The 25,798-nt window shown below is 45.5% G+C and overlaps 1 protein-coding gene across 5 annotated transcripts in view; it reads left to right on the forward strand.

Annotated features, from left to right (window-relative positions):
- KIAA0232 (KIAA0232 ortholog) overlaps window positions 1-25,798 on the forward strand; it is a 1,643,611-nt gene that overhangs the window by 962,551 nt on the left and 655,262 nt on the right. For all 5 annotated transcript variants that reach the window (XM_044062835.1, XM_044062830.1, XM_044062834.1 and 2 more), the window contains exon 6: window positions 1,682-5,015. In XM_044062835.1, coding sequence (XP_043918770.1) covers window positions 1,682-5,015 — 3,334 coding nt within the window. The remainder of the gene's footprint in view (window positions 1-1,681; window positions 5,016-25,798) is intronic.

The following is a 25,798-nucleotide window of genomic DNA, read 5'->3' on the forward strand; positions in this document are numbered from 1 at the left end:
ACCTACGCCTGGCATACAGGGCATTATCAGACTCCCCTCTAATGATGGTCCTCCTGCATATCCACAAAACAAACTGCACCAGAATTACCCATTCTGAAGACTTAAACCTTGCCTTTGATACACATAGTACCTGCTGGAGAGACCGGTATATATCCCAGAGTCTACCCCGTCTCAGGAACAGGCTCCCCATCCATGTGAAGCAGATTTCCTTCCCAACCCAATTCAAGTGAAACTGGGACAAGTGGATGGGGAAGAGGAAATGCATCCCTGGTTTGGTACCTGTATTTCTAATGGACACAGGTAGCCTGTAAATGGTTCATCTCCCAGGCACCTGTTTGTAAACGTTTAATCTCCGAAGCCCTTGCTTACACTTATGAAGGGTACCAGAACTTATCAGAGATTTGGGATTTATGGCTAGGCTTAAAAAGGCCCTTGTGGTCATTAGCCTAGTAAACACCTATGAACGTGTGTGGTTTACTACTGCATTGTTTTTTTTCTTTAGAGCATTGCAGACATGTCCAAAGGTACTTGAGTCTGCATGATTACTGATACTTGGGTATGTTATGCCCATCTTCATGTTCACAGTGTAGCACTGTCTTTCCTTACTACAGTGCTAAAAAGTGAAATAACACACTTTAATAATTCTTTGCATGGAGCTTTGCCTCTCCAACAGCCCCTGATGTTGATACTCTGCCCATACACCCTCTATTGCTAAATGTACTGTCTGTGAAGGCAGCTAGCTTTGAGAATAAGGAAATTACCCAATGCCGTTTACTCCACGTTGATGCAACATCATAGGTAGTATACTTAGAGGTTGGTGTAGGGAAAGTGTGTCACCCCATCAGGTATGCTTAAAGGAGGAACATCCGTGGTTAGAAACATTCGAATTACATTTATTGACTTAATTTTATGACAGCACTGTACAATATGAAAATGTTTGCAAGTAGACTGCACTATAAAATTAACTTTGGTAGAGCATAGTAGACTAAGCTAGTTGGAGATATTGTGGTGATAAATTTTTGAATAGTAGATTTCTCTTGATGTACTTTCACTTGGTGGCATTTAGGCTGTCGCTCTCTGTGTATCCTTTCCCAAGAGCAATGTTTGGTATAATAGGTCTACTTGGCACTTCCTGGGCATCAGAAAAAGAACCGAACACAGTACAGTGCATGGCACACTCTTGTACAGACAGGGTCACTTCTGAAAAACATAGTTGGCGTAAGTCCTGTTCAGAAGCTCAGATTTGGTTGGCCCCTATTTGCTTTTGGCTTAGTTCCGTTCATGTTGTATATCATTGTTTATTTTGATATGATCTGCCCTATTTTCATTGGAGACCCAGGAAGAAAAGCTTCAGTGCGTGCATATGCACATGAGAAAAAAGCTCTGTTATGTACATATGTGAGGAGAATTCACACCAGCATATTAAAAAAAAGTAAATTATTGCAGAATGATTGTTTATTGCAGTTATAGTGAGTTTGCTTATGCAGCTGTATTCTCTGAAATGGACTAACTACTCTCAGCATGATGCATCTGATTTTCACTGAACAAAGAACTTGCTACATTTTTTAATGCATTATATTCAGTGTTGAAATTGGCCTGACATGTACTTTAAGACTGATATTTCTTTAAATCTAGCATACTAGAATGGAAGTAGTAAAAAATGTCTACTTTTTCTTTGCAGGTACTATGAAGCATTTCCACCACTCTCAGAGAAACCAGTCTGCCAGCAAGAAGCCATGACTGTGTGGAATAAGTCAAAAGTTTGCGCCTATTCTAGTTCTTCATCTTCATCAGCTGCTCCACAAACTAGTACAGACACATCCTCTCCAAAAGATTGCAACAGTGAAAATGAAGTTACTAGAGAGAGAGAAAATGAAACTTCCTGTGCTGTAAGTGAAAGAGCACAGCAAGGAAGAAGTAAAAAGGAAAAGGAGAATCTGTTTAATAATAACTTGGCTGAGGATAAACATGCAGGCAAAAAGCAGATTCGACTCAAATCAGAAGGAAAAATGCGTCCTCGATCCTGGTCTTCAGGTTCTAGTGAGGCTGGCTCAAGTTCAAGTGGAAATCACCATGATTTAAAAACTCAAGTAAAATGTATAAAAATAAGACACAAGGCTCGGGATATCAGAAGTAAAAGAAATAAAAATGGGCAAACAAAACTATCTTTAAAAACTGAGAGAGAAGAAAAGAAAACTGTGTGTGGTAGCAGTAGTAGCAATGGATCTGTTAAACAACAGCTATGCAAACGAGGGAAGCGGCCATTAAAGGAAATAAGAAGAAGAGACACAAGCAGCAGTGAAACTAAAGATCTGTATTTTGAGAGGAGAGATAAAGAGTACAAAGAAGAACCATTGTGGTATACAGAGCCAATCACAGAATATTTTGTTCCTCTAAGCAGAAGTAGCAAACTTGAGACAAAATATCGAAACATTTTGGATACGCATGATGTATCAAGTACATCAGAAGCTGTAGAGAAACTGTCTGAGTCAATGTATGGTCTTTGTATTAGCAACAGTAATACTCAAAAAACGTACCTCGCAGCAGGTACTTTCATTGATGGTCATTATGTAGAAATGCCTGCAGTAATAGATGAGGTAAATGACCTCAATGGGACCTCAAATAGTTCTCAGGTGGAGGACAGCAACAATTTGGATGTTGTGCATCCATCAGAACTGGCTCACTTCTATGAAGTTGATATTTATCAATCCATATTGGATTCTAGTGCCTCAGACATGATAGGAGGGGAAAGTCGGATATTGAATATGATTCGACAGAAAAGTAATGAAAAAAATGATTTTGAGGCAGACTGTTGTATAGTATTGGATGGCATGGCATTGGATGGGGAAAGTGCAATATGGACAGATTCACCTGGCTGTGTTGGTGCCGATGAGGTTTTCTTTAAAGATCTTGCTAATATAGCTCAGTTTTGGGAGTGCTGTACACCTTCTAGTTCTTGTGAAGCAGATGGAGAAAGTTTTGGAGGAGATTCACCTGTTGGATTTTCTCCTGTCCTGGATAATACAGTATTTAATGCAAGTACATATTCTGGCGCTCAGGACCTGTTTCCTGAAGTTAATGAAGGGCCTAGTGTAAATTCTTCATTTTCAGTGTTTGAAGTGCAATATGATAACTCTCTCTTGCCATTTCCTTTTGATGCTCTTAATTTGGGGAATGAGAATATAGATTGTGGTAGCAGTGGTAACATTCTTGGGAAAACACAGTCTCGTTTGCTGATATGGACCAAAAATAGTGCCTTTGATGAAAATGAACACTGTTCAAATCTTTCAACAAGGACTTGCAGTCCATGGTCATACTCTGAAGAAACCCGGTCAGATAATGAGACTGTAAACATTCAGTCAGAAGAATCGGTGCCATTTATTACCGAAGAAGTTCCATGTATGGTCCCTAGAATTTCCTCCTGCTGTCTTGAAGGAGAACTCCTTGACTTATTTCATGAGGAAACTTGTCAGGAAACAAACAGAGCCACGAGTGATGTTACAGGCCCTGGTGTTAAACGAATGGCTAAAGAAGATGCAAGAATGCGAAAATCTAAACTGGAATCTGTCTGTGGAATTCAGCTAGAGCAGAAAACTGGAGGCAAAGAATATGAGACTTATGAGGCTGCAGAAATATTTGATGAATTAAACCAACATGGTGAAAACTGTGGTTCAGAAGTTAAGAATATATGGACAGTAGTGACCGATAGTAACTGTGGAGCAGCGGTAATGGATCAAGAAATAACTGAAGATCAGATGTTCACTTCAGAGGTTAACAGCTGTCATTGTTGCTGTTTAGATATGGAAGCAAATGTTGAGGTAATACAAGATCCACAAAATAAAGCAGTTCAGAGGTCTGAATATCATCTTTGGGAGGCTCAAAAAGAAAATACAGAGGAGAGAGTTTTTATTGCAAGTGATCTGGCCAAGACTGATGGTGGAGATTACACTACACCTTTAAAACCATGGGATATTAATTCTGACAGAGAGAGTGCATTTATTCTGGGTGGAGTGTATGGAGAACTGAAAACCTTTCATAGTGATGGAGATTGGGCAGTAATACCTCCTAGTCAGTGTAAAGGTAGTTTACTACAGTGTGCAGCTTCTGATGTTGTAACTATTGCTGGCACAGATGTATTTATGACTCCAGGCAACAGCATTGCCCCAGGCCATCGACCTTTATGGAGGCCATTTGTTTCATTTGAGCATAGCGAGCAGGGAAAAAATGGAGAGGATGTATTCACTAAAGGTTTTTCTTTAATCTTCCATGAAGACTTACTGGGGGCATGCAGTAACTTTCAGAATGATGAGCCTGGTCTTGAGTATTCATTTTCTTCCTTTGATATGAAAAGTCCATTCTCACAAGTTCTACATGTGGAGTGTTCCTTTGAACGTGATGGAATAGCATCTTTTAGTCCAAGTTTCAAACCTAAATCTATATTATGTTCCAGTTCTGATGGGGAAGCTTTTCATCAGAGAATATATGGTGTGGATAGAACACAGTATAGAGCAATTAGAATATCTCCTCGGACACATTTTCGACCAATTTCGGCATCTGAACTGTCTCCCACTGGGGACAGTGAATCTGAATTTGAGTCTGAAAAGGAGGACACGACTATTCAGGCAGTTTCGCAACCTGATGTATTTGAAGATCCTCAGGCAGATCTGAAACCTCTGGAAGAAGATGCTGAAAGAGAGGGGCATTACTATGGAAAGTCAGAACTTGAATCTGGGAAATTTCTGCCAAGACTGGTAAAGTCTGGTATGGAGAAGAGTGCCCAGACTTCTCTTGATTCACAGGAAGGATCTGTTGGCGTAGTGCTGAATGAGCAGGAACAGCTGTGTCTGAATTGCAGTGTATTGGAATCTGTAGATAAAAAGGATGTAAAAAATCACAAGTCCAGTAGCAAACGAGTGGAATCTTCTGAAAAAATAAGAGTGCTGTGTGACTGTAAAACATCTTGTCGTTTTTCTGGCTATGAGGAGAAATGTATTACTGCACCACAGCTAAAAGAGGTATGTGTTTTTAAGCTGTAAAAGGTATTGAACTGTTTTCAAAAGCTCTTTGCTTTTTGAGGTGGTCTGTTTTTAATGTGGCAATGAGTGTATTTACTCTTACAAGCTCTGCTATCCATCTTTCAGACTTTTGTGGCTGCATCTATGGAGCTGTCAAGTAGTCTTTAGATGTCAGGCTGGCTTTGGTTTTGCCTCAGACACATGTTTTTTCCCCCTCGGTCCAACTGTTGTTGCATCTGCAGCCACTGTGTACTAAGGGATAGACATGTCCTCTGTGGCTGTAAGGTTACTGTTCGTGGGCAAGGGAGAACCACAGATGATTATCTTCGTGTTTCACATTTGGGGTAGCCCTCAGTCAACCCAAATACCAGAGGCTTAGTATTTCTGCGTCAGTTGCTGTCAGGGTATAAAAACAGGCAACCAACGCCATTACATCAGTCTTTCTTGCCAAGGAGCCCAAAGCAGAAGTTGTTCGCACGAGTGCTGGTTGGCCGCTTACCTGAGTTTTCGTTTCCAAAATTGAAGTTGAGGTCTTCTGAAGCTAAGTACCCCGTTGGGGATCCATTTTTCTTGCTCTAACCGATGTCAGAAAAAGTTAACAGTTGTCTCGCCTGTGGAAAGCAAATACCACACCAAGATTTCCATTCTTACTGTGTCACCTGTTTAGGCCCAGACCACGACGTTCCTCGCTGCCGGTTTTGTGATTTGTTCAATGCCCGAACTATACATCGTTGCGCACTTATCGTAGCTAAATACTTTTGCTCTCGACCTCCGTATTCCGAAATGGCTTCGATAAGCCACCTGACTACCGATCTTCTGAAAAAACATAAGGATAAAGAGAGAGACAGACCGGCCAGGTCCAAAACTGCCGACGACACTTCCTTTAAGCTAGTCACCAGTTTGCCAGTACTCAGTGAGGCGCTTTCTCAGCCCCTGATGCCTGCTTCGATGGATTCGCAGGCCGCTACCGAGACCCGTTCGGAGTCCGGTATGCCGCAAGACTCTCCTTTGACTACGGAACCTGTGGATGTCTCTACCTTGGATGGGTCCGGAGCCACTGTGCAGGCACTGGCTTCTGAGGAAGTTCTTCGCACTACTGATATTCAACACAAACCGGCGACTTCTTTCGCCTCTTCATTTCTTTCTAAAATTACCGAGTTTCTAGGGCCCAGAGTACGAACTACTCCTAAAACACAGACGACCTTACCTCAAGCTCCTGCTTCCATGCCTCAATCTCAGATGCTTAAAATGGCAGAAGACCTTATGCTGATTAGGGGAAGCTAGCCTACCCCTGCTAAATGGAAAAGAGACTTGTCCCCAACAGCTTTATCTGACCAAGAGTCCGACGACTTTGAGGTTTCTGATTGTGAAGACATGCCCTTTTCTGCTTATAAGGATTCAGATACAGAGGAATCCATTACTTCTGCCTCTCCTCCAGAGGATTTTTCTTTTGGTGAAACCCTACATACCTTGAGAGAACATTTCCATTGGGAATGCCAGGATTATCCTCAGTCCAAAAAGCGACTCGGAATTTTTAGATTTACCACAGCACAGACCCTTAGCTATTCCTTCTGTTATGGATGTTGTGGATGATGTTTTTATGGAATCCAGTCTAACTCTTCATACTCTACCTCCTGCTCCCAGGAAACCTGACAGGTACTACAGAGTCCCTGACTAACACAAATTTCTTTTCAAAAATCCTACTGCTGACCCAGAGGTCATCTCCCAAGGACCTAAGGGAATAAAAGCAACCACAGTTAAGAATCCCCCACCCCCTCGGACAGGGATTCCCAAGCTTTAGACAGATGCGGTAAAAAAGTATACACCTCTACAACTCTTGCCATTAGAGCATTAAATTGTCAGTTCCACATGTTGAAATACCAGCAACATACTATGGAACTTATTAAACAAAAACTATGTACCTTCGCTGACTGTGCAGAAAATAAAGAATTACAGGAGCTTATGCATTCTGCAAGCCAAGTTAGTAAGCATACCCTGCAATGTGGGTTTGACGCCCTAGAAGCATCTTGCAGGGCAGCACTCACAGGTTCTGTACTTAGAAGCCATGCTTGGCTTAAGGAACAGACCTTGCTAGACCATGTCAAAGCAAACTTATTGGACACACCACTGAACAAAGACGGTCTGTTTGGCACCAAAGCAGAAGAGGTTCTAAAAAAGATGGAAGAAAAAGCTATGTCTATGCAGACAGTTAAAGACTTTTTGCAAGTCCAGCCTCCAAGATTCAGTAGGCATTGCCCCTCAAAACATTGGTCCTTTCCAGCCCCCTCAAGGCCACCTGAGACTAGCCCTAGGGGAAGCAGACCCCCTAGACAACAGTCTCAGGGTATGCAGAGAACTAAGCAATGGAGTACCTCCACTTCTAAAACAGGGAGTGCTAAGCCACCCCCTTATGGAAAGAATTCACAATGACTTTTCAACTCCACCTCTTACCTCTGCCCATCTGGTTGTGCCCCTAAGAGAAAAACTTGCATCCCATGCAAAAAACTGGGCCTCCATCACCAACGATCGATGGTTCCTCAACATAGTGTCCCACGAGTACAAGTTTTATTTCCACACACTGCCAACCCCAAAAGGGTTTCCAGATCTTCCTCCAGACCAGTGGGCAGAGGCACAGAACCAAGTTCATTCTCTGCTCTCCATGAGGGCAGTTCAGCCTGTTCCTGCAGACCAGATAAGCCAAGGTTTCTATTCCAGACTTTTCCTAGTGTCCAGAAAAGAAGGCACCTAGCACCCACTCCTAGATCTATCCATTCTAAACACCTTTCTGGTGATACCAAAATTCAAAATGCTCACCCTCCTGCAGCAGCTTCCTATGCTGTCCAAAGATGCCTGGTTAGCCACTCTAGCCCTAAACAAGGCCTATCTGCACATTCCAGTCAGAGACTTTGCAGGAAATATCTACATTTCAGGGCAGGATCTATGCATCATCAGTTCTCTGCATTTCCCTTTGGCTTATCCACTGCTCCCAGAGTTTTCACAAAATGCCTGGCTCCAGCCATTGCTTTTTGCAGATAAAGAAATATTCAAATTTACCCCTACTTGGGACGACTACTTGATTCAGGCAGACAGTCAGGAAAAGCTGTTACAGCACCTGATATTTGTAAAAGATCTACTGACCTCACTGGGGTATACTATAAATGAAAAGAAATCCAAACTAGTACCCAGTCACAAAATTGTATTCCTGGGAGCAAGCCTGGACACAGCATCCCAGATGGCATTCCTTACTCCAGAAAAACAAGCCTGACAGGCTACTTCTCTCAACTGGCCACCAGAACATAGTTATCCGCAAGGAAAATCCTGCAAGCTCTAGGGTTCATGGCCTCCTGCATTCCACTAATTCCATATGCCACACTGCATATGAGGAACTTCAGTGTTACTTAAAAAGCCTTTGGTGTCAACATTCTCAGGACCTAGAAACTATTATACCTATGATACCTTGTCTAAGGAAAGATTTTCTTTGGTGGGCAGCAGCATGCAACCAAAACAAGGGACTTCCCTTTTCACAAACGCACACCGCCAAGACCCTAACTACAGACTCACCAGACTGTGCCTGAGGTGCACACCTGGATGGCAGGTGCATTCAGGGCCACTGGAGCCCAAATCATATTCATCTGCACATCAACCAAAAAGAGATGCTAGCTGTTCAGCACGCTCTGACAGCTTTCAGACCTCTACTGTCTCCGGGGCCTCTACTAATCAAAACAGACAACACCACAGTGATGTGGTACATCAGCAAGCAGGGAGGAACCCACTCTAACTCACTATGCAGGCTAGCCATGACCCTTTGGCACACTGCTTCAGACATGCAGATTCACCTGCTTGCATGATTCCTGCCAGCCAACCAAAACTCTCTGGCAGACAACTTCAGCAGAAATCTCTTTGACCCACACGAGTGGCAATTAAACCACAGCACCTTCCGCCTCGTAACCCAGAAATGGGGTACCCCGAAGGTGGACCTATTTGCCTCCCACAACAACCACCAGCTCAGCAAAGTCTGCACCAGGGAACCTCACAGCAAGTCTTGGAAAGTGGATGCCCTATCCTTCCAATGGGTAAGCCTCTCTATCTATGCATTTCCCTCCCTGCCTCTTCTTACAAGGGTATTACTCAAAATAAGGGAGGAAAGACCAAGGGCAATCTTGATTGCCCCAGACTGACCACCCCAACACTGGTACCCACTATTGCGCAACCTGTCACTGTTACCTCCATGACATCTCCCTCAGATTCCAACTCTCCTGATGCAGCAAAAGGGAGAGTTCTTGCATCCACAATTGCAGACCCTGAACCTGGCAGCCTGGCTTATTCCTTGACCTTTCCTCCAGTGGCCAGCCTAAGTAAGCAAGTCCTGGACATTATACGTGAAGCCAGATGACCCACCACTAGGAAATCCTATGCTGACAAGTGGAAAAGGTATTGTTCCTGGATCCAGGATAAAGGAGCTGAATCTGCACAGCCCTCCTTAGCTCTCATCCTGGATTACCTAGCAGACCTGCTTCAAAGGGGCCTATCCTTCTCTTCTTCTCTGCCATCTCTGCTCATTACAGCACAGAGCCACCTCTATTTTCACACCCCCTCATCAAGCAGTTCCTTAGAGGGGCTATCAACTTAAGGCCACCCAGAAGGGGCCCTGCTTTGGGACCTTAACTTTGTGTTGGAAAAGCTCACTTTACCCCCCTTTGAACCTGCAGCCACAGATGAGTTAAAATTCCTCTTGGAAAACAGCCTTGCTTCTGGCCATCACTTCAGCTAGAAGAGTGTCTGAGCTACAAGCACTCATTGGCTTTGGAACCCTTCATCATTTTCCATGCTGACAGTGACTCCCTCAGGACTAATCCAAATTTCATGCCTAAAGTAGTGTCCAGTGTGACTCTCAACCAATCTATTCATTTGCTCACCTATTTCCCTACACCTCAAAATAAGGGGGAAAGGATCCAGCACTCTTTTAGATGTGCGCAGACTGCTCAGATTCTACCTGGATAGGACTAAGTCCTTTAGGACATCTGACCAGTTACTGGTCAGCTTTGCAGCAGGGGCAGAGGGCAAGGCCGTATTAAAACAAACCATTTCCAAATGGATAGTACACTGTATACATTTCTGTTACAAACACCACAGGAAACCACCCCCACAGGGGGTCAGAACACATTTCACTAGGGCAACTGCCACCTCTGCAGCTTTTCTGAGAGGGGTCCCTACCAGGGACATCCTAGAGGCTGCAACATGGAGTTCTGTTCACACCTTCACCAAGCATTACCACCAGCCTATCTTATCCAAATCCAGGGCAGGCTTTGCAAACGCAGTCCTGCAGGTCATTCTAGCCAGCCCCAACTCTTCTTGACTGCCTCCACCCGTTTCTTCAGCTTTGGGAATCAACCCAAGTGTGATGACTGTGACAGTGAAACACGAAGAACATAGTACAATTGTGTACACTTACCATAAATGTAGATGTTCGAGTGTATTCAGTGTTGCAGTCCTGGTTTCTCACCCTTCATCCCCCTTGTCTTTCTCTCTCTCTCTCTCTTGCTCTTTACAGTGCTATTTGGTGTTTACTTTCTAATGGTGGCATTATCCCACCATAACCTAGCTCCCTGTTTGGGGGCTCCTGACATTTTGGAAAAGAAAAACTGATGCAATGGCATCCGCTGCCTGTTTTTATACCACTGACGACCTGACGTTAGTCCTGGAGCGACAGGAACTGACGCAGAAATACTAAGCCTCTGGTATTTGGGCCGACTAAGGGCTACCCTGGCAGGATAACCCAAGTGTGATGACTGCAGCAGTGAATGCACTCGAACATCTACATTTATGGTAAGTGTACATAACTGTACTTCATAGTCAGTCTGGCAGTTGTGATTCTTGGAACTTCCTGTCATGCAGAAGCCAATGACTGGCCTGATTTTTGGAGTCTTTACATCATCCCTAGCCAACAGATATCTGACGTCTGGACATCAGGGTACAGGAATGGTGTCTGTCTTGCCCATCTTCAGTTCTTTCTGGCCATGTAGTCCGATGCACTTTGCGTGTGTTCAGAACACTTGCAGTTTATCAGTTGACTCATGTTTTCAGAGAACCACCACCTTTGACTCAAATAAGTACTACTTTGGGGAAATTTCTTTACTGATTTAATGTTCAGAAAAGTCAATAATAGTTTGAAGTGTGGGAAGCAAATCCAGCATAAAGATTTCCACTCATTTTGTTTGTTTGCGTGGGGGTCTCAGCACAACATTTCTAACTGTCCTGACTGTGCAAAATTCTGTGGCCTAGGCATCATCCCACTCTGCCCATATGGAGTTCTCTTCAGCTTACAGTAGTGTCACAGTCCACTGCTGCTACAGGGTCTCAGCAGACTACATTGTCTCTTTGTGTCATTTCAGGAAAAAAAAAAGTTGTAAGGCAAAAAGGATCCTAACGTTACTGAAAAAGCTCCAGCTGTATAGATCTTAAGTTGACAGACCTAGGTGAAGCATCTTTGCAGCCCTCTGGTCTGGCAACTTCTGTGCTCAGTCCCTCCAAAGGCCACCATTTTTTCTAGCCTACATACGAATGCCACCTCTACGTCATCAATAAAACATGTCTAAATGGTGATTTACTAGTCAGAAATCTGAGAACTCTTGTAAGTAGTAACCTAGCTTTAAAACAACATGTTCAGGGTAGTAAGAAAATTCTTCTATGTTGCTTAATTTATAAGCAAGGGCATGGCATCTAGGTCCAGAGAGGTCATCATACTGCTGTACTCAGTCCTCATGAAATGCATCATAGAGTGTAATACCCCCTTCACTGTTTACCTGACCAGGCACATGCAATAACTGGAATGTCCAAGAAGGTCCCCTACAAAAAGAATAAAGGGAGTAAGCACAATGTCCTACGATGATTGCCTCAAAGCCTTTTCTCTTTACTCTCTGTCATATAGACTTTTGAGAGGTGATCCTTGCCTGGCACACAAGGCATCCCTGGACCCTGTTTTGATGAACCTTTTGCACACCCCCAAAACAAACAGCATTTAGAACTACTATTTGTGCCATAAATGGTACACTTTGAAGAGAGAGATGTAGCTTTCTTAAGAGAATTCCCATTCTGTTTAACAGACACCCATCCATGTGAAGCAGGATTTCTCCCTATCCCTGTTTAAGCGCAACTTTGACCAGCGGATGCATAATCTGAAATTCACCTCTTGTCTGTCAGCTTTCACTGTGACAGACAAAGGCTTTCAATAAATCACCCCCTATATAAATCAAATTTGTGGATCATATTTGGTTAGCACTGCTAGGCTTATAAGGGCCCTAGTGTACACCTATAAATCTCTGAACGACTCTCATGTTGCTCATGTCTGAGGTCAGTCTGCAGGCCTTCACTTCCTGTGCTTGCTCCACGGCTCTTGAGGGAGACTCCCTGTTTTCCCCAACTTCTAAAGCTGCAACTGAAGTTGCAGTCAAACAGCATCCTGTGGTCACCCCTTTAAAATAGGCAACCAAAACAAATGAAATCACTTCCTTTGCTTAGGCCAGTGCCTCCGACCACTTTTTCTCAGACTGAAGCCCAAGACCTCCTTAAAATAGCACAGATGTTTATGGCCTTCTTGAAGTGTAGAGCACCCTCTCATCCTTCCACCTTGAAGTCCTCCCCATCTAACAGAACTAGGAAGCTGCTCTTCAGGAAGAGGAAGATGTTCATCGTGTTTCACTGTTGCAGTCATTACTCTTGGGTTATCCTGCTGGCAGGCTACGCTCAGTCGGCCAGAATTCCAAAATCTAGGTCTGGCGTCGGTTGCTGTCGCCTCTTCCCTGACGTCAGTGCGCCAGGGGTATAAAAGATGCAGCCGACGCCATTTTCGTCAGTCTTTCTTGCGCGGTGCCCGAAGCAAAAGCAGTTCACAAGTGCTGGTCGGCTGACTTCTGAGATTTTCAAATCTGAATTTCAGAACCGAAGTCTTCATTAAAGCTAAGTACCCCGTTGGGGAAACTTTTTTCTTGCTCCAGACTGATGTCAGAAAAAGTTAACAATTATATTTCTTGTGGGAAGCAAGTACCTCATAAGGATTTTCACTCTTACTGTATTCCTTGCCTAGGCCCTGATCACAACGTTGCTAGCTGTCGGTTTTGTGCTAGATTTAACCAACGCACTATTAAGCGTCCGTTTGATTTTGCATTTCATTACTTTGGCCAAAGATTTAATTATATAATGCCGTCGGAACAGCCGACAACCGGAGTTTACAAAAAACGCAAGGACAAGGAAAAGGATAGGCATCCGAGGTCTAAAACCGACGACGAGGCCTCTGCTAGGCCAGTCGCCGGTTCTCAGTGAGGTGCTTTCGCAGACCCTGGTGCCCGCTACCTCAGAGCCACAGGCTGCTTCCGACTCCCACGTGGAGCAGACTGGGCCTCTGGATACTCAAGGTATTGGACACTCGGAAATCATTCCCTCAGATGGGTCCGGAGCCGCTGAGAAGGCATCTGCTTCTGAGGGTGTCTTCAGACCTACACAACTATATCTTAAGCCATCTTTAGCTTCAAAGACAAAGACAAAAGCAGCTCTAAAGACAAAGAAACAAGTACAGCATTCTCCTACTCAGACTTCCATGCCTAAAAAACAGATCCTTAAAATGGCCGAAGACCTAATTACTTTGATCATGGGCTCCCATCCCTCTCCTGATAACAGGCCTAGGCAAGAGACAGAGCATGATTCTTCAGATCAGGTATCTATTTCCTCTGCTTCCTCTTCTGAACAGGATTATTCTATGCTTCCCTATGAGGATTCTGATGTTGAAGAATCCATTCCTTCAGCCTCTCCTCCTGAGGATTATTCTTTTTGGGGAAACCCTGCATACCATGAGGGAGCATTTCCACTGGGAGAGCCAAGATTATTCTGAATCTAAGAAAAGGCTCAGAGACTTTCTGCTACTTCCTCAGCACAGACCCCTTGCTATTCCACCTGTTCTAGATATTGTAGATGATGTATTTTCAGAGTCCGGCCTGTCCCCTGACTCTCTACCCCCTGCACCTGCTAAGCCAGACAGATTCAGGGTCCCGGATTCTCATAAATTCCTATATAAAAACCGCACTGCTGACCCAGAAACTATATCTCAGGGTCCCAAAGGGGTTAAAGCTTCCACTGCAAAAAACCCTGTCCCCTCTGATAGGGATTCTAGGGCTCTAGACAGATGGGGGAAAAAAGTCTACACTTCTGCTACCTTGGCTGTAAGGGCTTTAAATTGTCAGTTTCATATGCTTAAATATCAGCAATATTTAATGTCACTGCTTAAACAGAAATTGTTGACAAATACAGAATGTTCAGAGAACATGGAATTGCAGGATTTATTGCATGCAGCTGAACAAGTGGGAAAGCATACTTTGCAATGTGGTTATGATTCACTGGAGGCCTCTTGCAGGCCGCTGTTACAGGTTCTGTTATTAAAAGGCATGCTTGGTTAAAGGAACAGAATCTGCCTGATCATGTTAAAGCAAAATTATTAGATGCACCATTACAGCATGATACTTTGGTACTAAAGCAGAAGAAGTGTTGAAAAAAATGGAGGATAAAGCAAAATCCATGCAGACAGTCCAGGATTTCTTACAGGTACAGCCACCCAGGTTTAGCAAGAACTGGCCGCCTAGAAATTGGTCCTTTCCAGTGTCAGACAGACCACAAAGAGGCAGATACAGGCGTCCCAGAGGCAGATCTCAGCCCCAAGGCTCATACAGGCCTAAACAACAGGGTGCTTCTACCTCCAAAAGCAGAGAAGACAAATTACAACCTTACAGGAAACAGTCCCAATGACTTTCCTCTGCCAGATCCAAGCACTTTTCTTTAGGCAACCCCTTTGGGGGGAAAACTAGCACTTTTTTCATCAAATTGGCAAATGGTTACCCAAGACAAATGGGTCCTGAACATAGTGTCCCAAGGCTACAGGTTCCATTTTCATACTCTACCAAGATCAAAAGGTATGCCAGACCTGCCACAAAATCAATGGGCAGAGGCACAAAAACAAATTACAGCCCTCATGGACATGAGGGCCATTCAGCAAGTACCACAACAAGAGCAGGGGCAAGGATTTTACTCCAGACTTTTCCTAGTACCCAGAAAGGACAAAACCTGGAGACCAATACTGGACCTGTCTATACGAAATACGTTTCTGGAAGTTCCAAAATTCAAGATGTTGACTCTACAGCAGCTACTGCCCATGCTGGGCAAGAAGGCTTGGCTCGTAACTTTGGACCTAAAAGAGGCATACCTGCATGTCCCAATCAGACAATCTTGCAGACGATACCTCAGATTCATAGCTGGCTCGATGCATTACCAATTCTCTGCACTGCCCTTTGGCTTATCTACTGTGCCCAGGGTCTTCACAAAATGCCTGGCACCAGTAATTGTGTTTTGCAGACAAAGAGGAATTCAAATATATTCCTACTTGGACGACTGCCTAATTCAAGCAGAGAACAAAGACATTCTTCTAAAGCATTTGACGTTTGTAAAAAGATTACTAATTGGCCTAGGGTACACAGTGAACGAAAAGAAATCAAAACTAGTGCCCTCCCAAGATATAATATTCCTGGGTGCAAGCTTAAATATGACTGCCCAGATGGCTTATCTCACACCAGACAAACAAAAGCAACTGACTTCTTACTTCAAGAAATTGGCAACAAAAACCCACTTATCTGCAAGGAAAATCCTGCAGGCCTTGGTTTCATGGCATCCTGCATTCTTCTAATTCCATATGCCAGACTGCATATGAGGAAACTACAAATGGTATCTAAAAAGTGTTTGGACTCAGCATTGCCACAGCCTGGAGACAGTAATTGCACTCATTCCCTGCCTGCAACAGGAGTTTCGATGGTGGGCAGAAGCCTGTCACCACAACAAGGGTCTGCCATTCAGTTTACCCACAGCCAGACAGACACTGACAATGGCTGCATCAGATTATGCCTGGGGGGCCCATATGGCAGGAAAATGTATTCGGGGCACATGGCCTGCAAACCAGATGCATCTTCACATCAATCAAAAAGAGATGCTAGCTGTTCAAGATGCCCTGACAGCTTACAAGGACCTGCTTCATCCAGGACTGCTACTGATAAAGACAGACAATACTATGGTCATGTGGTACATAAACAAGCAGGGAGGTGCACATTCCTACCCCCTCTGCAGACAAGCAATGACCTTATGGGACACAGCATTGGCTTTTCAAGTTCACCTGCAAGCACAATTCCTGCCAGGAAAAACAAATACTCTGGCAGACGAACTAAGCAGAAACCTCATGGATCCCCACGAATGGAAACTGGATCCATAAGTCTTCAGCATGATAACAAGGAAATGGGGATGCCCAGCCATAGATCTATTTGCCTCCCCTCACAACTGCCAATTGCAGAGATTTTGCACAAGGATTTATCACAAGCAAGCATGGAAAGTGGACGCCCTATCCTTCAGCTGGAAAAATCTAACAGTATATGCCTTTCCTCCACCGCCTCTCCTTCCCAGGGTACTCCTAAAGGTCAGACAAGAGAAGCCAAAAATGATAACGATTGCACCAGACTGGCCACGCCAGCACTGGTACCCAATCCTAAAGAGCTTGTCTCAAGGTCCAGCATGGATATTGCCTCAAACTTCTCACTTGCTGACCCATCAAAACAATCAGATCCTGCACAGCCAACTCAGGACCTTAAATCTGGCAGCATGGTGGATAATGTAGCCATTCAGAACACTCCTCTTTCAAAAGCTGTTATGGATGTTATCTTGGAGGCCAGGAGGCCCAGCACCAGAAAATCTTATGCAGAAAAATGGAAGAGATTCTGTGCTTGGAACCAGGAACAAGGCATTGACACGTGTGTACCAAATATCCCTCAGATTTTACAATACCTAACTGAGATGCTGAACAAAGGCCTTTCGTTCTCATCAATTAAGATTCATGCCTCTGCCATTTCAGCTCATTACAATACGGAATTACCTATCTTTTCTCATTCTTTAATAAGGCAGTACCTCAGAGGGGCCAAAAATATTAGGCCTCCAAGGAGAGCACCAATTCCGGCCTGGGACCTCAATTATGTTTTGGAAAAACTCACACTGCCGCCTTTCGAGCCAGCATCAACATCAGATATAAAATTCTTATCCTGGAAAACAGCTCTGCTCTTAGCAATAACCTCTGCAAGACGAGTCTCGGAATTACAAGCACTCGTGGCTGTGGAACCTTTTATCATTTTTCATCCAGACAGGGATTCTCTGAGGACAAACCCTACATTTATGCCTAAGGTGGTGTCCAGTGTGGCCCTCCACCAAAGCATTCACTTGCCTACCTTTTCTCCAAATCCACAGAACAAGGGTGAGAAAATTCTGTATTCTTTGGGCATACACAGACAGTTACGCTTCTACTTGGACAGAACTAAAGCTTTCAGAAAGACTGAGCAACTTTTAGTATCATGTGCTGCAGGATCACAAGGAAAGCCTATCTCAAAACAGACTATTTCTAAATGGATAGGCCATTGCATCTGTTTCTGCTATTTTCAACATGGCAAATCAGTGCTTAAGGGCATTAGGCCTCATTCCACCAGAGCAGCAGCCACTTCGGCAGCCTTCCTCAGAGGAGTAGCAACCAAAGATATCTTAGAGGCTGCAACTTGGAGTTCAGTGCACACTTTCACAAAGCACTACCACTTACCTCTTTACTCTAAGTCTAGAGCAGGCTTTGCCACTGAAGTTCTGCAGGGCCTCATAGCCTCTCCTAATCCTATTTAGCCCAGCCACCCATCCTCAGCTTTGGGATTCATCCCAAGAGTAATGACTGCAACAGTGAAACACGATGGACATAGTACAGTTGTGTACCTACCATAAATATAGATGTTCGAGTGTATTCACTGTGTACCCACCCACCATCCCCCTTTTCTCTGCTGGGACTTAGCTGCACTTCTCTATCCTATACAACCTATTTGGTGTATTTGCTTGTAGAAGAAGGAAATGTTATTTTGTGCATGCATTTTTATTGGCATATTTTTCAGCCTACCAATTTGGGTGCACCTGACATCTAGGGCAAGAAAAACTGAAGAAAATGGCGTCGGCTGCATCTTTTATACAGCTGGTGCGCTGACATCAGGGAAGAGGCGACAGCAACCGACGCCCGACCCAGACTTTGGAATTCTGGCCGACTGAGAGGCAGCCTGCCAGCAGGATAACCCAAGAGTAATGACTGCAACAGTGAATACACTCGAACATCTACATTTATGGTAGGTACACAACTGTACTTTTTCTGTAGCTCAGAGGGTGAGGAGGAATTGTCTTTCTCTAACCACGTACCACCTCAAACTTACCCAAAGTCAAACTCGGATGATACAGGCATATCTTACATAGAATGAAGGAGGCTTTCATTTTGGCAAGTAATCTGATGATGTTCTTCGTGTTTCACTGTTGCAGTCATTACATTTGGGTTATCTGCCCGCAGGTGGTCCTAAGCCGGCCTGAATACCAGAGTCTTGGGATTTCTGCATCGGATGCTGTCGCTTCTTCCTTGACATCAGGTTGTCAGGGGTATAAAACATGCAGCCGACACCATTACGTCAGTCTTTCTTGCTGTGCGGTGCCCGAAGCAGAACACAAGTGCCGGTCGGCCAACTCCTGAAATTTTTGATCTGAAGTAGTTAACTTCATTTGGTCTGCAACCTGTGGGTATCGGATCCGTCCTCGGATCCGAGCCGGCAGCTTTATGTTGCTAATAGATCCGAGCTCCTAGCTCCTCCCATACCCATAATCCCTTGCTACACATCCCCCATCCTCAGATCTAGTTTGCCGCGGCTTATAGCAGCTTCTAGAGACGAGCTCTTAGGCGTGGGTGATACTTTTCTAGTTTAAAAAAACCTTTAAAAATCATTTTTTTCTAAATTTTCTTTGGTGTGTATGTATTGTTTAGCCCCCTTTATCGACTAATATATTTAGCGTAATTTTTTTGTGGTAAATTTACTTCAGATTTATTTCAATTCCCTCCCCCTAGTGTGTGAGTGTGCGGTGTGATGGCTGAAGGGCCTAAAGCCATTTTTTCTAAATGCACTGAGTGTGGTCATAAGCTGTCCCCAGCCGATTGCCACACTCAGTGCATTATTTGCCTGGGGGTGGCCCATTTATCTACCAGCTGCCAGGTTTGTGCGGCTTTCAACCCCCGGGCTATCAGGGATAGGAGGAACAAGCTAATCCTAGCGGGATTGTTGCCCCCGGATTCTTCTTCCTCTTCTCCCTCTAAGGCACCAGTCGCGGCTGCGGCTTCCATGCCTTCCAATCCCCCTCCCATGTTGGGGACTCAAACTCCCTCTGTTTCTCAGGGTGAGGGGTACTCTTCTTCCTCTTCTAAAAAAAAAAAAAAGGAGAGATAAGGACTGGCACAGGCATAAAAGGTGGGTTGAGTCTCATCCCTCAGCCCCGCCCACGAAGGTAGCTAGTCCCATTACGAGAGCCTCTGGTTCTCCTCATTCTCGGCTCCGTTCTCCTTGCTTTTCCCCGGAGCCGGAAGAGGACTACCGGTCTCCCTCGAAGCGGCCCTCCAGATCCACCAGAAGCTTGACCGACGCTGACTTGGACCGGATGATACGTCGTTTCCTGCAGGCTCAAATGCAGATGGGGGTGCTCCAGCCTCCCCCCCCCCCCGCCTCTGGAGGGGGGCTCGGCCTCTTTCTTTACCCCGATCGTTCCTTCTCTGACCCGGTTTAGGGTTTCGGAGTCTTCCCAGAAGGCCAGACAAGATACTTAGTCCCCCTTCTGATAGGCTGGCATGGTCTAAAGGTTCTCCAGTGGATGCCATGGTGGTGGCGGCTGCCACCAAGAAGGAGCTAGCACAGGAGAGTTCCTTGGTCCACCCTCCAGATAAGGAATCTCGGACGTTGGACCGCATTGGAAAGCGGATATTTGCTTCAGCTACCTTCTCTGTAAGGGCGCCAAACTATATGGCACACATCATCAGACACCGAGACTTGATTAAGGAATATGCTGGAGCCGCCCCCCCCCCCCCCCCCCCCGGAGTCCATGACGGCCGAGGACAAACTCACCTTCTCAGCTCGCATTGCCACTCTGAAATCTATTACTAACACATCTATGCGGCTACTCTCCCATGCCACGGAGGGAGCGGCTAGAGCCAGCGGAGCAGGCATCGCTCTGCGGCGCCATGCCTGGCTCCGCCATTGCGATTTTGATGAACCTTTCAAGGCGTCCTTTGCGAATGCGCCCTTTGATGGATCTACGCTCTTTGGCAAGACCGTCCGCGACACGCTGGTCCAAAGCGAGAAAGACGGGAAGACGCTGTCTGCCGTCGGGATCCGCTTCTCTAATCCCCAACGGTCCTTCTCGAGGAACCAGAGGGGACAAAAGAAGATGTGGTTCTGGAAATCACAGCAGTCCCGTTCCTCTTCAGACCTCTCGTCCTTCAGAGGCAGAGGAGGACAAGGTGGACGCCGGCCCAGAGGCAGAGGGGGGGCAGAGGAATCTCGGGTCTCAAGAACCTTTCTCTGAGAGGCCCGCACAACAGCCCTGAGGGCTTACCCGACTGTCCCTCTCTGGAGGCAGTCGGGGGGCGTCTGTCGGAGCACCTCCAAACTTGGGAGTCCATTACTACGGATCGGTGGGTGCTCCGAATTATATTCAGAGGTTATTCCATTCCCTTTCTGAGTCTTCCCCCTCCTATGAAACGACTCCCCGATGTCCCACCTGATCAAAGGGAGGTGGCAGCTTCAGAAGTTTCGAAGCTATTAGAAAAAAGAGCCATCCAGCACGTCCCCGCAGGCCAGTCCAGATTGGGAAATTGCTCCAGGTTCTTTTTAGTGCCAAAAAAGACGGGGGACCTGAGGCCTATCCTAGACCTCTCATCTCTAAACCTGTTCATTCCCAAAGAGAAATTCCGGATGGTCACTCTGCAATTTATTCTCCCCTTCCTACGGGAGAACGGCTGGATGTGCTCCATAGACCTCAAGGATGCGCACTACCACATTCTAATAGACAGACGATCCAGCAGGTTCCTCCGCTTTTGGCTGGGAGCCAGTCACTATCAGTTCAGGGCTCTTCCGTTCGGCCTCACCTCAGCCCACAGGGTGTTCAAGGTCATGGCAGTGATCGCAGCCCACCTGAGACTTCAGGGCATTCGGGTCTTTCCGTACCTGGATGACTGGCTCCTCACCGCCTCTACCAGGCATCAGCTCTGCTCTGCCAGGGATTGTACCCTGGCTCTTACTCAGCATCTGGGTGTTACTGTAAACCTTCAAAAATCGTTCCTTCATCCCGTGCAGATTCTGGAATTTATAGGGGCCAAGATAGATACACGCCACGCCAAGGCCTTTTTAACAACAGACAGGTTGCGCAGTTTGTCTCTTCATGTTTTGGCAATTCTCCAGTCCCCAGCCTCACCTGCAGAATTAGTCCTGAGAGCTTTGGGCTTCATGGTGGTAGCCATCGGTCTGTCGCCCTTTGCGCAACTGCGCATGAGAATTCTTCAGTGGACTCTTCAGTTCCAATGGTCACTTTTACTGCACCCCTTGAACACCCCGATTCCCTTGAGCAGGGTTTGCAAGGACTCCCTTCTCTGGTGGCTTCACTCTCAGGAGCTGCGAGAGGGGAGACAGTTTGTCATGCCTCAGCCCCAAGCCACGCTGACCATGGACGCTTCTCGGGTGGGGGGGGCATGCTATGGGCAGAACTGTCCAAGGCACGTGGACTCACTCAGAGACCGTTCTGCATATCAGTGTTCTGGAGATGAGGGCGGTGCTTCTGGCGTTGCAAGCCCTACAAGACCTTCTTCCTCCGGGAACTATTGCAATTTAGTTAGACGACATGGCTGTAGTCTGGTACATCAACAAACAGGGAGGAACCAGATCTTATCCTCTTTGCCGAGAGTGTATGAGAGTTTGGGAATGGGCAATCTCCACCGACCGCTTTCTGGTAGCAACGCACATTCTGGGCCGGACCAACATCCTAGCGGACAAGCTAAGTTGCTTGATCCTCACACCGTACGAGTGGTCTCTAAACCCGTTAGTAGCGAAACAAATCTTCCTCAAATGGGGTTCTTCCTTGCTGCAATCTTTTTGCTTCTCTGTCAAACACAAAGTGCAGCAAATTTTTCGCTCTAATTCCCCAATAGGGGAGAGCCCCAGAGACGCTCTGGTTCATGCTTGGCCCATCGGTCTCCTTTATGCTTATCCCCCACTTCTGCTTATGACGAAATTCCTGCAGAAAGTCCATCGGTTGGGGAGCAAGATAATCCTCATAGCCCCATTCTGGCCTCGCCAGATCTGGTTCTCTTACCTGCAGTTTCACAGTGTAGTTCCTCCTTGGAGCTTGGATCCCATTCCGGATCTAATTTCTCATCCTGCGGGATTACAACCCCCAAACCTGGGCAACCTCAAGCTCACAGCTTGGTTGATCAGTTCCGCTGATAGCAAGGACTCCCGGTATCTCGTCACCAGTGAAAGCTATTCTGGTAGCAGCACACAAACCATCTACCAGAAAAATGTACAGTAGTAAATGGAAACGTTTTTCCATCTGGGCCAAAGACAGGGGCTTACACCCCTTTACTGTGCCTATTCTGACGATTCTTGATTTTCTGTCCCATATCTTTCATCAGGGAGCCAGTGCATCTACAGTTAAAGTACAGTTGGCAGCTATCTCTCATTTTCATGTTGGGGATGATGTAGGATCACTGGCGTCCACCAGGATTTGCTAATCCTTTTTAAAAGGCGCCTTTCTGTTAAAACCGCCAGTTAAGTCTGCGGTCCCACCATGGGACTTAACATTGGTCCTACAGGCTTTGACGGGCCCTCCTTTCGAACCAGCTGCTTCTGCTCAGTTGAAATTTTTATCTTGGAAAACAGCCTTCCTGATTGCAATAACTTCAGCCAGGAGAGTGTCTGATCTTCAAGCCCTCTGTATGAAACCCCCTTACCTAATTTTTCATAAGGACAGAGTTTCTCTCAGGACTAATCCTTCCTTCCTCCCAAAAGTAGCCTCTGAGTTGAATATTAATCAGTCTATTAATTTGCCAGTGTTTTTCCCCAATTTCCAGAACAAAGGGGAATACACATTACACAAATTGGATGTACATAGACAACTGCGTTTTTATTTGCACAGGACAGCAACCAACCGCAAATCTGATCAATTGTTTGTGTCCTTTGCCAAGTCTTCTTTAGGTAAACCTATTACCAAAGTTACATTAGCCAACTGGATTTCACAGTGCATCATTCAGGCCTATTTAGCTTCAAACAAACCGCTACCTTTGGGAATCCATGCTCATTCAACCCGATCCATGGCTACCTCTGCAGCGTTCTGGTCTAGAGTCCCTATAGACGACATATGTTCAGTAGCTACTTGGTCCTTCTCTCATACATTCATTTCCCATTATAAATTGGATATGATATCCAGGAGTAGGGCTTCTTTTGGCTCCGGAATATTCTTCCTTGAGGGCCGCCCAAGGTTTCTAGGTAGCTGGGGACTCTGTCCCACAGGTTGCAGACCAAATGAAGTTAACTACTTCAGATAAAGAAGTTATGTACTCACCATAACGTTCCATCTGAGTAAGTAACTTCATGTGTCTGCAACCGACCCCCCCTCCATTCCCCCTAACCAGTTTCGTGCTTCTTAACCATGAGATAGCATTGCTCATTCTGTTAGGCAGTAGGTTACTGGCCTCTTTCGAGGGTCTTGTGCAGTCTTTATAGGCAAACTTGATCTGAGGATGGGGGATGTGTAGCAGGGGATTATGGGTAGGGGGAGGAGCTAGGAGCTCTGATCTTTTAGCTAGGTAAAGCTGCCGGCTCGGATCCGATACCCACAGGTTGCAGACAAATGAAGTTACCTACTCAGATGGAACGTTATGGTGAGTACATAACTTCTTTTTTTTTTCGAGTTTTAGACCTGAAGTCTTCTTAAAGTACCCCGTTGGGGATCCTTTTTTCTTGCTCTAACGGATGTCAGAAAAAAATTAATAATTGTCTTGCCTGTGGAAAGCAAATACCTCACAGAGATTTTCATTCTTAAAGGCATCACCTGCTTAGGCCCAGAGCACGACGTCCCTCGCTGTCGCTTTTGTGCCTTGTTCAACACCCAAACTATTGCCGGGCTATTTTTGTAGCTAAATTCTTTCGCTCTCGTTCTCCATACTCTGAAAGTCTTCTGTAAGCCATTTGACTACCGATCTTCTGAAAAAACGAAAGGATATAGACAGAGACAGACCACATAGGTCCAAGGCTGCCGACGACACTACCATTAAGCTAGTAATCAGTCCACTGGTACTCAGTGAGGCGCTTTCGCAGCCCCTGATACCTGCTTCTACAGATTCGTAGGCCTCTACTGAGACCCATTCGGAGTCCGGTATGCCGCGAGATGATGCTTCAACTATGGAACCTGCAGATGTCTCTATGTTGGATGGGTCCAGAGCTGCTGTGCAGGCACCGGCTTCTGAGGGTGTTTTCAGGCCTTCCGATCTTCATATTAAACCAACGACTTCCTTTTAAACCAAAAATACCATATTTCTCAGGCCTAAAGTTTGCACTGTGCATAGGAAACCGATGACCAAAACGCATTCTAAGGCCCACATGCCACAAAAACAAATGATTAGAATGGCTGAGGACCTCATTACTTTAATTAGTGGAAGTCAGACTTCCCCATCAAAAAGACCCAGAACTGATTTTCCTTCCGATTCTTCTGATCAGGAATCTGATTACTCTGATCCTTCTGATTTCCAAGATATACACTTATCTACCTATGAGGATTCTGATGCAGAGGATTCCATTCCCTCTGCTTTCCTTCAGAGGATTTTTCCTTTGGTGAAACCCTGCACACCCTTAAAGAACATTGCTGAGAGAGCCAGGACTACTCCCAGTCCAAAAAGAGACTCGGGGAATTTTTAAGCTTGCCTCAACACGGGCCTCTAGCTATCCCTTCTGTTCTGGAAATTGTAGATGATGTCTTCCTGGAATCCAGCCTTACCCCTGATACCTTGCCTCCAGCTCCCAGGAAACCTGACAGGTACTATTGAGTGCCCAACTCCCACAAATTCCTTTTTAGGAATCCTACTGTGGATCCAGAGACCATCTCCCAGGGACCTAAAGGCATTAAGGCTACAACTGCCAAAAATCCTACTCTTTCGGACACGGATTTCAGGGCATTAGATAGATGGGGGAAAAAGGTATACACCTCTGCTACGCTTGCCATTAGGGCTTTAAATTGCCGATTTCATATGTTAAAGTATCAGCTGCATATTATGGAGCTAATTAAACAAAAATGTTGATTCCTAATTGTGCAGAACACAAAAATTTACAAGAGTTAATGCATTCTGCTAACCAAGTTGGTAAACATACTTTGCAATGTGGGTTTGATGCTTTAGAAGCATCTTGCAGGGCTGCTGTCCCTGGGTCTGTTCTTAGAAGACATGCTTGTCTTAGGGAACAAAACTTGCCAGATCCTGTCAAAGCAAAATTACTGGATGGACCATTAACTCAAGAGCGTCTGTTTGGTAATAAAGCAGAGGAAGTCCTCAAAAGAATGGGGGAGAAAGCAAAATCTATGCAAATCGTTAAGGATTTCTTACAAGTACAGCCACCTAGGTTCAGTAGGCATCGGCCTTCAAAAAACTGGTCTTTTTCAGTCCCTTCCAGGCCGCCTCAGTCCAAACCCGGGGGCAGCAGACCACCAAGACTTCAGTCTCAGGCTATGCGCAGATTTAAGCAATGAAGTGCTTCCATGTCCAAAACGGAGAGTAGTAAGCCTCCATCCTTTGGTAAAATTGCACAGTGACGCATCCTTAACTCTTTCAAGCCTTG

The sequence above is a fragment of the Protopterus annectens genome, chromosome 2.part1 (assembly GCF_019279795.1).
Source record: "Protopterus annectens isolate FY-2018-M chromosome 2.part1, PAN1.0, whole genome shotgun sequence".
Classification (NCBI taxonomy): Eukaryota; Metazoa; Chordata; order Ceratodontiformes; family Protopteridae; genus Protopterus; species Protopterus annectens.